We start from the raw sequence: 12,985 nt of genomic DNA, 5'->3' as shown, positions 1-12,985 counted from the left end.
TCAGCCTTTGTTAAAGTGTCACATACAATTGGTGCTTTTCCAATCACTTGGGCAACATCAATCTCTACGTCACCCTCTATATCTTGGTAATATGTACCAAATGATTTACTTTTTCTATATTCTCCTTCCATAAGAATAGCCTCATATCCTATGGCTTTGGAAGTAAAATCAAATAAATCTCTGAATTCAGTTCCAGTAAAGTATTTCTTAAAATCATAATCAAGCCCTTCCTAGGCTATCTTAACTATTTCAAACTCGGGAATGTAAAAATGACACTGATTCCTGATCTTTTTGAACCTGTTCATATATGTTCAACAGACTCTGAAGGCTTTTGTTTGATTTTTGCCAAGTCTGCTACTGAAATTTCTGGTGCATGCTTAAACAATTGAGTATGAAATTGTTCTTCCATTTCTCTCCAAGAATGAACAGAATTCGGAGGCAAGCTAATAAACCAAGAAAAAGCAGTTCTAGTAAGAGAATGAGGAAACAACTTTAATTTTAGAGCCTCATCCAAATTTACTTCACCTATTTGCAGGCGAAATCTTCCAACATGCTCTATAGTTGACTGATTTTCTTCTCCATTGAAAAGAACTAAGTCTGGAATTCTATAATGCCTAGGAAAAGGCACATTATCAACCCAATTTGGATATGATTTCCTAAACATAGGTTTTTCAATTCTTCGTAATCTAGGACCATACATGTCTTGCATAATATTCGTAAGTTGAGCCCTTAGATAGGGCTCCTGAATCCTTCCAGTTTGATTAGGAGGAAAAGGGATTTCAGGTCTAATATCATACCCATATGGATAATCTTGTCTTCTTATGTTTGGTGGATCGTACCCATAAAGATTTGGATCACCATTAGCCATATTTGGAATGTTTCTGTTATCATTCCTAAAAATGTTTGCATAAATATTTTGCCCTCCATGGGCATTATTTCCATTATTTCCAATCTCTGTTCCCATAGGGACAGTAGTTGGTATATTTTGATAAAAGCTCTGATTTTGACCATTGCTAACATTATTTGGAACTCTATTCATTCCAGTAAAAACAGTTTCAAAAGTTGGATTATCAAATACCTGTGCAGAAGGTACTTCAGTACTACGGTTAGCATATCTGTTGGTCTGTCCAGGGTTAACGTTTACGTTAACTGGGACTTCTACCGTTGGTTGATTTCGTGCCATTGCTGCCTTAGACATAGCCATCAAAGTTTTGGCTATTTCACTTTCTGGATCATTTAAGACTCTTGCAAATTGTTGGACCAAATCAAATGACTCGATCTCTGGACCATTTGGTTGGCCACTTTCTGGACTCCTCTAGTCTGGATTCACAGTATTGATTCCATTTGCATCACTTCCACCATTAGTATTGGCAAAATTGTTGTCATTGTTGCCATCTGTTGACAATTGATTCCTAGTCTTTGGTGCCATTGCTTACTCCCAAATTAGTAAAGAGCCCTCCTTCTAGCGCCAAAATTGTTACCAAAATTCTTGTTTTCTTTCCAATCGATGGAGAATCAACGGGAAATCGTATCGTAAGCTTGCTGGAATGTGGGTGTGAAAAGTGGAATTTGGTTCCTTGCCGTATTTCAAGACTTCTTTGGAAACAAACAATGAAGTGGATGAAGTATGAAAGAAGATTAACAAAATGGACTTTATTAACCCTCAAAGTAGAAGAACAATCAATCAAGATGATTGAGTGAACAATTACAAGTTAACTCTACTCCTAGAAAAGAAAAGATAAAGGCCTGATTGGCGTTGTTTGTGTGTCCGTAAATTGTCTTGCACTTTGATTATAAATAGAGATCCCTTCACTTTTGAATTCAAATCTTCCCTCCGAAGTAGCAGTTAGAACTCCTTCAAATTCTGGCAAAGTAACTTCTTCAACTGCCGATCATGCCCACGTCTGGAAAACTGTTTCGTTAATTATGGTTAACATCCTCTTTAATCGTGGAATCATGGGACTTAATTCCCTTTGACATCTGTCACCTGATCGACGGACCAAAGGACCATAAAAATACGCCACGTGTTGGCCAATCGACGGACAAGACTTTTCATAGTTTCATCATCGATTCAATTCCATCCTAATTAATTAAGGGGAGTCCATTCTATTCTTTTATTTGCCCATATTTACCCTTGCCACGTGTTGCCCGATCGACGGGTAAAAGGAAATCTCAGTTATGGTACAAACACTAACCCAGGCATGACCTGACGCAACAGCGACACTTTTAAACTTCCTAACATCTAATTAGAAGTCTCAAACGAGAAAAAGTGCAAAGTTAAGGACAAAAGACACAAAATATCTTGACGATCAGATGCACTGCAACCAATGATGAATGCACCGATGAATTCCCAAGAACTACAGATCTGTCAAGCCGTCGCAAGTTGTCCCGCCAAAGACATCGTGTAGGGATAGAACGCTGAAGCATATATATCGTTGTGAAGCAAACTCGATTGATAGAACCCGATTTGTTGACAAAATTCGTCCAAAGATGAAACTAACAATTCTCGTAAAACGAGAGATAAAACTCTTACAGATCATACGACAAGTCGTTGATCTAGAGACGGAAGAAAAAAAAATGAAAAAAAGCAAAGAAATGGAGTCGGAATAGGACCATGACCTTCCTCTCCCGCCGCCACACACAGGTATGGAATCCACGGGGACAGGGGAAGGGAGAAGAGGAATTGTGGTGGCTAGGGTTGAGAGAGAGAGGAGAGAGAGAGAGAGAGACAGGGTCGGCTTATTTGTTCTTTACATAGTGAAATGACTGATAGGAGGACTATTTTACAGTGGCGTTGCAATTAATCGAATCACTTGCTAAATTATTTAAAATAAAAGCACCTGAATGTTCTACATGCATGAAACTAATTAGTGCAAACAGCAAAGCTAGAACTTAAAAACATGCATTTTAATAATTAAAAAATCAAACATTTTTTGATAAATTAACTAAAAAAACTCTCTTTTTTCTATGAAAAAAGAATTTATTAATCTTTATATAAATGATTGCAAAAATTAAAAGGATCAAGAGCACATCGACAAAAAGTCACCCGATACCTGAAAGAAGGCAAGACGCCAACTTAATACCAAAAAACCAAAAAAAAAACAGCTAAAAACCTAAGCGAGACTAGACCCTAAACAAGACCCCGATCATCAAACAGCTGAAACACCAAAAAGCCAAACAAAGAAAGAAAGTTGGCTGGACAATTTCCAACCATGAGGAGGAAGGTCTTTGGGTTTCTATCCTAAGGGCCGAGATAAGTACATGAACAATCACTCTATCTCTTCATGGCCTAGAAATAGGCCTGCATCACATCTCTGGAGAAGCACTAAACATGTCCTTGAAAAGGGAGTGAAATGGGTAGTTGGAGATGGGAAATCTGTCAGCATTTGGCATGACTGGTGGTGTGGATATAAACCGGTGGCTCTCTCCCACCCTGGTGAACGTACTAACTCTACCCAAAAGATAGAGACTCTGATTATGGATGGAAATTGGGTCTTGGATGAGATAACTCAATATGTGGATGTCAACACCCTTGAGGCTATCAATGCCATCAATCTCTCAATCTACACTGCTGACCACACCATTTGGGTGGGATGGATCTGGAAATGGAAATTGTTCTGTGTCTGCAACCTGCGATCTTATTAACAAAAATGACTCGGATTTGAAGGGTTGGAAGTGGTTTTGGAAAATCAAAATTCCGGAAAAATTCAAAACTTTCATATGGCTTATACTCCACAATAGCCTTCCAACCAATCATCTCCGGGCCAGGAGAGGTATTGCAACCTCGGATATATGCTCAAGATGCAATACCTGCTCAGAAACTATTAAACATCTTTTCGGGGAATGTAACAAAGCCAAGGAGCTTTGGAGTAGCATTCCCTCAAGCCATTTAATGAGAGGGGGTGTGGATACTCTAGACCATGACTGGATGTCCCTAAATTTGCGAAGCAACAGAGACTTGGGAATGGGAAATAATATAACCTGGCATACTATGTTTATCACTACATTATGGCAGATTTGGAATGATAGGAACAAAAAAAGTTTTGAGAATATTGAGATGCCATCTTCCGTCAATGCCAGGATATGATTATTTCTTATTCCCAGGAAATCGTTGAAGAATTCAAGTGGCTCATTACTGACACCCATACAGCACGCCTAATCTCTTGGTCAAATCCAATTACAAGGAATATCAAACTAAGTACAAATGACTATTGGTACGAGACTAATGGAAGAGGAGGTTTTGGAGGCTTGTTCAGAGCCACGAGGGAGATTGGTTTATGGGATTCTACGGTATGAGATACTTCACCTCAAGCTTGGAAGCGGATAAATGGAGTATTTACAAGGGATTGGAAATCATCCAGGAAAGGAAGCTGGCGAATGTAACAATCGAATCGGACTCCCTCACAGCAGTAAACCTTATCACGGAAGGCAACCCGAACAATCACCACCAAAGTGTGATGATAAATGAAACCCACTACCTCATGGCTCAGACCAACACCTCGATTGGCCACACTTACCGCTCGGCTAACCAATGTACAAACCACCTTGCCAGAATGGGAGCTGAACATACAAACGAGCTTGTGTTTGTCATGCATAGACATGCCCATTGCTATGAGAGAATTTGTTCTGCAAGACAGCCTGAACATTCGGCAAGTGCTAGACTAGTGCTCGGTTTTTCTTCCTTATCTGTAAGATTATTATCTATGTGTGTACTTCGTATCTCATACTTTGTTTCATAATCCTTTATGAATTTCCATTTGACTGGAAAAAAAAAAAAAGAAGAAAAGAAACAAAGCCCACGAGACCTAACAGGAAGCGCCATCCTCTATATCATTAAATTTTACTCGTAACTAGCGATAAAATATTTAAGAACTCTTTCGACAAAAAATTGTAAGCAAATATTGCTTTTATCAACCCCAAGCATTAGCCTTGCAAGTTGCAAGTTGTATATATATATTATAATATATATATATATACACACACATGACTTTAGCTTCACTCCTACTCAAAGAAAACCCCAACAAATTTAAACACTAGCTAGGAGAGAGACCGGCCTGTTTCAGAGTCCCCATCACCATCAATCTGTTAAACTTCTCAACTACTGCTTGCTTCCATTAAACTTTTTGAATCTCCCTTTGTTAAGTTTCTCTTCTCTTCTCTTCTCCCCTCCAACTCCTCTCAATAATACAGCTTAGAGACGACCTTCCCCCATGGGCGGCGCAACAAAAACCGCTCTGGGGAGGCTACCAATATACTACTACTCTATTGTTGGTGTAATTGTAATCTGTACTTTTGCCTTGATTGCTGCTGTCTTTTACTCTGAAAGGATAAGCTCTCTTTCTAATTCTTACAGCATTTTCAAATTCTGCCCTACACGATCAAATGCTGCTTCCAAATCATCTATCGACTCTACAAGAGGTATAGTACTTGTATTAACCTTTTTTCTATTAATTACTTGTGTTTGGATCTTGAATTTAATTTTAAACAGAAAACGAAAACAAAATTTGTTTATTACTTGCACAGATTATATACTCCGTATCATTTAGCTAGAGTAGTGCTATATATTGAAGAGCAAATTTTTCCTTCATCTTTCTTATGCAAATGAAGTACGTACGGTCTCTTGCATGCGTTATTTCATTCAAAGTTTCTCTTCTCTTCTCTTCTCCCCTCCAACTCCTGATCAAATTTTAATGATCCGAGTCGCTTAATGTGTTCAGAATGTGATTTTAAGGGTGCCCGCGAGAAATTGGCAAAAACAATATCCGGGAAGGACTTGATTTGAGCAGTTTTTTATTGAACCGTTCAACAAAGTTTAATAAAAAAAACTATTCGGATGAAGCCATTCCTAGTCATTTTTTTTGCTGATTTTTTGCCTGTTTTAGAGGTTTTTTTAGGGGTTCCTGGAACCGTCCCAATATATATATATCATTACAATGCGCATCATTCTGGAATAAATTTGTTGCATGAAGTTTATTAATTTGGAATTCATATTTTTGTTTCTATAATAAGGGCTCAATGACAACTATGTACTCGTTACAATCTTCTCATTTTCTCGACCCAAGCAAAGCAAAAACTTCTCATTTCTAACTCTCTTTTTCTTTCACCAAGAATTGTTCGATAATTAGTGATCACATTTGAATATAAATAGTGATCAATTACCATGATCACTCAAATTAATTAATTAGTTCTAAATTGGTTTGCGTAGCGTATTGCGTGTAGCATCTCATATATAAATGGACCAATTAATTAGATCGATTACTAGAGGAATATTGCTATAAGATGATGCTAATTAATTATGATCTGTCTCAAATTAATACTCAGGAGATGAGAGAAGCAAATTAGAAGAAGTATTTGACGCTGAAGTTGATGATAGGTTCGAGTTTGACCCAAATGAGTGCGGCGTAGCCCAGGGGAGGTGGGTATTCAACAGCTCACTCAAGCCTTTGTACTCAGACACGACTTGCCCATATATTGACAGGCAATTTTCTTGCGTTAAGAATGGACGGCCAGATTCCGATTATCGGCACTGGGAATGGCAGCCGGACGACTGTTTCTTGCCTACGTACGTACCTAATTGGAACATGCATGTAACCGGAGATTTTTTTCAGGAACCTTCAGAAACCTATTTTAAATTATTTGAATGGCTCTGATCATTTGCGTGGAACTCCAATTAGTGTTGTATCAAAAGTTTTGTCAACTTTTGTACATGTGAGGGAAACATATATTGGGACAGTTCTGGGGACACCCAAAAAAACACCTAAAAAACACTTCATATTTTCCGATTAAATTTTGATGATCCGAGCAGCTCAATGTGATCAGAACGTGATTTTAAGGGTACTTGTGATGAAATCAGCAAAAAAAAATGACCGGAAAGGGCTTGATCCGAACAGTTTTGAACAGTTTTTTATTGAACGGTTCAAATAAAAACTGATCAAATCAAGCCTTTTCCAGTCATTTTTTTGCTAATTTCATGAGAGCACCTTTAAAATCACGTTCTGATCACATTGAGCGGCTCGGATCATCAAAATTTGATCGGAAACTATGAGGTATTTTTTTGGGTGTCCCCGGAACAGCCCCGATATATATATATATATATATATATATATATATATATATATATATATATATATATATATATATGTGTGTGTGTGTGTGTGTGTGTGTGTGTGTGTGTGTGTAATTTTCAGGTCCACTCACCCGGATTTTCTTATGGTCCGGATTTTCCCTTTCCCGATCGATTTGCGATGATCCGAGCCGCTCAATGTGTTCAAAACGTGATTTTAAGGGTACTCGCAAAAAATCAGCAAAAAAAATGATCGGGAAGGGCTTGATCCGAGCAGTTTTTTACTGAACCGTTCAATAAAAAACTGTTCGGATCAAGCCATTCCTGATCATTTTTTTTGCTGATTTCTCGCGAGTACCTTTAAAATCACGTTCTGATCACTTTGAACGGCTCGGATCATCAAAATTCGATCGGAAAATGCGAGGTCCGGACGGTCCGGACCGTAAGTCGTCCGGACCTAAAAAGAACTCTATATAGTGTCCAAACTAAACATTGTGTCCAAGAATTAATCAACATATGTCTACATATGAACAAGAAACATAAATGAGGAATTTCGAAATCGCCAATGCCTTTGCTAAACACATGAATATCATACGACATGTCACTAATGCATTGGTTGAATTGATCTCCTTTGTCATGTTTCAATCAATGCATTCAGTAGCGTTGCATGATAAATAAAATGTGGTAAACAAAGCATAAAGAAATTTATCATTTCGTTAAATCATGCTCCGATTTAGACAATCTATTTCTCTATATGTATTTTTATGACTTGTTTTAGGGTTTTTTTTTTTTTTTTTTTGGTGTGACAAAATCTCATTTTCCAGAAAACCAATACATGTTAATGTTAACGAATGGATATAATATGAAGAGGATAAATTTTCTTTTATGAAGATTTATTTTCTAAGGTGCATATATTTGGTTCTAAATTAAAACTGCAACCAAACCAAATGTGACATGCTTATGGGATATAGAGTACTACTGATATGTGCCAAACTTTCCGTTCAGGTTTAGTCCTAAAATTGCATTGGAGAAACTTCGGGGGAAAAGGTTAATGTTTGTTGGGGATTCCCTACAAAGAAATCAATGGGTGTCGTTGGTTTGTTTGGTTGAATCTAGTATACCTGAAGACCAGAAGGCCATGCGACGAGGCCGCTCTCTCTCTGTCTTTGAAGTCAAGGTACGTACTTTATCTACTCAATTTTCATGAGGTTGAATCCCAGCTAGCTAGGAAGAAATTTAGATTTCTATATTATGTATGTATAAGTTGATAATGTCCAATGATTTAGGAGTACAATGCGTCAATAGAGTTCTATTGGGCTCCATTTCTAGTGGAATCGAATTCCGATGATACTATAATGACAGATCTAAACAAGAGGGTACTAAAAGTTGATTCAGTTCGGAAACATGCCAAATACTGGGACGGAGTTGATATCTTGGCGTTCAATTCATATGTATGGTGGTTGAGTGCTCCCAGATTCAAGTTACTGTAAGATCACAATCACAAGACTAGTCAGTCTCAATCTCTTTTTATTTAATTTAATTTAATTTATGTGTATGTTTTCTTTGATCGAGATGTGGAAATGGAATATTAATTGTGTGAATATTGTACAATGTACAGATGGGGTTCATTTGCAAACGGTGAACAAGGAACAGAAGAGTTTGATATGTTGGTGGCCTACAGAATAGGATTGAAGACATGGGCCAACTGGGTTGATTCCAATGTTAATCCTATCAAAACCCGTGTTTTTTTCACCACTATGTCCCCCACCCACTCAAGGTCCTCTCTCTCTCTCTCTCTCTCTCTCTCTCTCTCTCTCTCTCTCTCTCTCTCTCTCTCTCTCTCTCTCTCTCTCTCCACGATAATGGATAATGCTCAACTATAATTAGCTACGTTGACAGTCAATTAATCATACATGTATTGATCGATCAGTACGTCTAAATGATGTAATTAGATGTGGCACGACCTAATATTCACCTGAAATCATTGTGTGACCTTGCCTTCAAAGTTGGTCTCATTGATTTATAACCCTACGCTTCAAAAAGCACCTCCAAAATAAAAGTGGCATACCATCATGTGCTGTCTTATATATGTTCATCCATTGTGACTATAAAATTATTTGTGTTACCCAATTGCCACATAAAAGTATTGTCTGTTTTGACACAACCAACTATATGGCCTCGTAAAAATGGACGACAGTAGATCTATATTTCTTTTATATTAAATTTGTTCTCTTAGATACACTATAAATTAGAAAAGGGGAAAAAACCATCAAGATGGAATTTACTAGAACACGATCGTATTAATCCCATGGAAGATTCTTGATAAATTTTGTTGGAATAAATAGCTTTTTTGTTTCCAAATTCACCCCCTTTGAAATTGTGCATTTCACATGTTTGTTCATCATATATATGAAATCTACAAAACTAGACACCTAAAATTACAATTCAAAAGTTGAAGTATATGGTGTACAGAGATTGAATTCAACACAATGTGGATCATGCTCAAAAGTGAATATGGGCTATAAGTTTCAATTTTCTTGGTATAGTTTGGACACCTAGCAAAATTGGGAAAATGGAAGTATAATTGGTTTCAACTATATATCAAAGGGATAACTGAATTAATTTTAGGTACGTACCAAAAAGGATCGATTAGCAGTTTGTATATGCATGATTTCCAAAAGACAATAACTCCATTGCACGGTGCGCCGTCTTTAATTTACGTCAGAAGTGCAGACTGGAACCATGAGGATGGAATCAAATGCTACAACGAAACAAAACCAGTGATGAAGAAGGGTCACTGGGGAACCGGTTCAAACAAAGCAATGATGAGAGTAGTGGCCGATGTGGTGGAGAAAATGAGAGTTCCCATCACTTTCATCAACATAACACAGTTATCGGAACACCGAATAGATGGCCACGCCTCGATTTACAACGAATTGGGAGGCAAATTGCTGACTGAGGAGCAGAAAGCGGATCCGTTGCACTATGCAGATTGCATACATTGGTGTTTGCCCGGAGTTCCTGATACGTGGAACCAAATATTTTTAGCACATTTGTAGGTAAGAAAATGCGTCTAGTTTTCGGGCTGTATTTGGAGTGATTTGGTCACGAGATTAGACATATGTAATTTTTTTTACGATTCCTCACTGTTTGATCTTCTTTTTAACGTGTAATCCCATTTATTTCGAGCAATTTAACCCTTAAAATGGTCATCTCTTGCAATTTCCTACACATTCATATTGACCTACTCTTATGCCCTTTCAGATTTTTGTTTTTCCATAAAGAGAAACTTATTCTTCGCCAATTTAACAGATATTTTCAAAATCTAAGAAATGTTTTCTATTTTCCTTTTATCCGTTATCCCAAATTTTTCGTACGAGACATGGCCTTGCTCAACTTGAATGATATTATGGAAATTCCGTGTCCTGGTTTATCGATCCTAGCTAGGTTCTGCTGAATTTTTATTGTTATATTGTGCAGGTACTTGATGGACCCTAACATGGAATTTGTAAAGTTTTACGTCTGGGAAGAACAATGATGTTGTACCCTGAATTCTGGAACCTTTTTTTTTTTTTTTTTGGGTTGATCATTTTTCATTTCTTTTGGTGGCTTTTCCGAGATGATTTGCAGAAATTGCAAGCTTTAATACTATTAGCATTGCCAGTTTTTTTCTTTTGGTAAGTGATTCAAAGTTGTCTTCTTGATTTGAATGACGGAAAAGATATCATCAACTATCGCAGGAATTTTGATTCCTACACTTTTTTCAGTTACAGGATGCTACAGTACCACAAATGGTAGCGATCGAATTTATTTGGGGCAGACTTAGCTGAAGATCTTCTTTCTTTAAAGAGCAAAAAATGATTTTATAAATGTTTGGAAACACATTACTCCTACAAAGGTTAAAAGAATTTGAAGCACGAGGAATCACAATAGGGCAAAGAGCAACAAAAAATGGCACACCGACGATTATATACTGCTAGGTCCCAAAAAAGAAAATTAACAACTTGAGATTCGCAAGATGCCAAACCATGATACTCCCGTTTTCCCTCTAGGAATGACTCCCGCCCAACCAAAACTAAAACCAAACCCAAAACCCACAAAATCACAAACACTCACCCCTACTATGGCAAAGGATCAAGCTTCATGTTGAGCAACCAGAATATTAGCCATTTCTTCATCTTCGGCCTGAACTGTTATTATTTTACTTATTACTCCCTCATCATTTCCCATATAATCAATACTCACGATCTTATTCATTGACCAAACAGCCTCAGCTGCATTAAGACAAATCAAGTTCTAACTGTTGACGCCTCCAGATGAGATAATGCAGCTACTGCCGATATGAATAGCACCGATTTTTGCTTCTTTTTGCCGCCCCTTTTCTTCAATTTCAGGATGCCCAACGTGTCTTCAATTGGCTTTTGCTTCCATTTTCCTTTCCCACTATCTTAAAGCAACTGGATTCCCTCAATCTGAGCATGTCCTTCCACCTCCTGCGAGTATGTTACGCTGTTTCCATTGTTTTCACTTTTCATCTTCTGATTCAATTAAATTTGGGGAAATTTTTAAAAATGGTCCCTCTAGTTTGCACGAGTTTTCATTTTCGTCCCTCTACTATTAATTGTATCATTTTTAACCCTATAGTTTTCATTTCATCTCAATTTCGTCCTTCTCCCTGACGCCGTCCATGAAACAAACGGAATTGAAGGGCAAAATTGTCATTTTCTCTCACAGAAGGACCAAATTGAAATTTTATGCAAACCAGAGGGATTATTTTTAAAATTTTACATTTTACTTTTGTTTTTTGCAAATAAAATAAAAAAGACCATAAGAAATGTATTTGACAACTGAATTATTTTTTATTGGGTAATCAAACTATATTGAAAAATTTATATTTCATTACACATTACAAAAATATTAGAAAATGCACAAATCAACCCCTTAGCTAATGTCTTTGTATCATGTTCTTATAATCTTCTTATTTTTTCACCCAATAAAAAAATGTTTAAAATCCGTGTTTATTTGTTATATGAGTGATCTTATGAGTAAGTCCAAAAATAAATACACTTATATCCATATTTTAATGTATTTGATCTCTTAATATTTAATAGTGTTTCATTGCTTAATTAAACACAATTACAAAATTTCTAAATACTACTGAACAACTTTTTCTTTTTAATCATATGACAAAAAAAATAACGATAGCGAAAATTCAATTGAAAAAAAAATACAAGACCAAGACAATTAACATAAGGGTTGTTTTTTGAATTTTCTCATATTTTTTGTGATGTATATAATAAAAACTTTACAAAATTTCAACATATATTTTATTATTCACTATAAAATGAGATGAGAAATATATTATATATGATGTATTTTAAATTTATTTACAAAAACAAAAGTAAAAAACAAAATTATAGAAATAGTCCCTCTAGTTTGCATGAAATCTCAATTTAGTCCCTCTGTGAGGAGAAATGACAATTTTGTCCTCCAATTCCGTTTGTTTCATTAACGCCGTAAGTGAGAGGGACGAAATTGAGACAGAATGCAAATTATAGGACTAAAAGTAACACAATTGATACTAGAGGGACGAAAATGAAAATTCATGGAAACTAGAGGGACCATTTATAAAAATTTCCCTTAAATTTGAAACAGGTTTCATATAGGCAAAGCTATTTTCCCGTGAGTTCCCCCGTCCATGTCATGAATATTATTGGATCCATTTTCTCCATACTCCAAACTGGCATCCACCTCCTCATCTTCCTCGTTAAACTCCTCTCGGACTCACCACGGCCGCCGGCCGGTATTGTTTCTCTAACCTCTGCATTGTCCACTTTCATTACTTCTTCATTTGACCTTCGAAACCATGTTTTGAACAACCATGGATGTCTTGGCTAAATTCAGGCAAACTTAAATATTATA

At 36.7% G+C, this 12,985-nt stretch overlaps 1 protein-coding gene across 3 annotated transcripts; it reads left to right on the top strand.

Annotated features, from left to right (window-relative positions):
- Positions 1–5,070: 5,070 nt before the first annotated feature.
- On the top strand, positions 5,071–10,735 carry LOC131322461 (protein trichome birefringence-like 3). 3 transcript variants are annotated; one of them, XM_058353788.1, is made up of 7 exons: positions 5,071–5,418; positions 6,322–6,415; positions 8,069–8,240; positions 8,350–8,549; positions 8,682–8,840; positions 9,789–10,122; positions 10,544–10,735. In XM_058353788.1, the coding sequence occupies exons 1-6, from the start codon at positions 5,211–5,213 to the stop codon at positions 10,120–10,122; spliced, it is 1,167 nt and encodes a 388-aa protein (XP_058209771.1). In that variant the 5' UTR covers positions 5,071–5,210; the 3' UTR covers positions 10,544–10,735. The 3 variants fall into 3 exon arrangements, with proteins under 3 accessions (XP_058209771.1, XP_058209770.1, XP_058209769.1); XM_058353787.1 differs by having other exon boundaries at positions 6,322–6,562; XM_058353786.1 differs by lacking the exon at positions 10,544–10,735 and having other exon boundaries at positions 6,322–6,562; positions 9,789–10,269.
- Positions 10,736–12,985: the final 2,250 nt, after the last annotated feature.

The sequence above is a fragment of the Rhododendron vialii genome, chromosome 4a, assembly GCF_030253575.1.
Source record: "Rhododendron vialii isolate Sample 1 chromosome 4a, ASM3025357v1".
Taxonomy (NCBI): Eukaryota; Viridiplantae; Streptophyta; class Magnoliopsida; order Ericales; family Ericaceae; genus Rhododendron; species Rhododendron vialii.
Note: the sequence above shows the minus strand (reverse complement) of the source record. Positions and strands in the feature narration are given on the sequence as shown.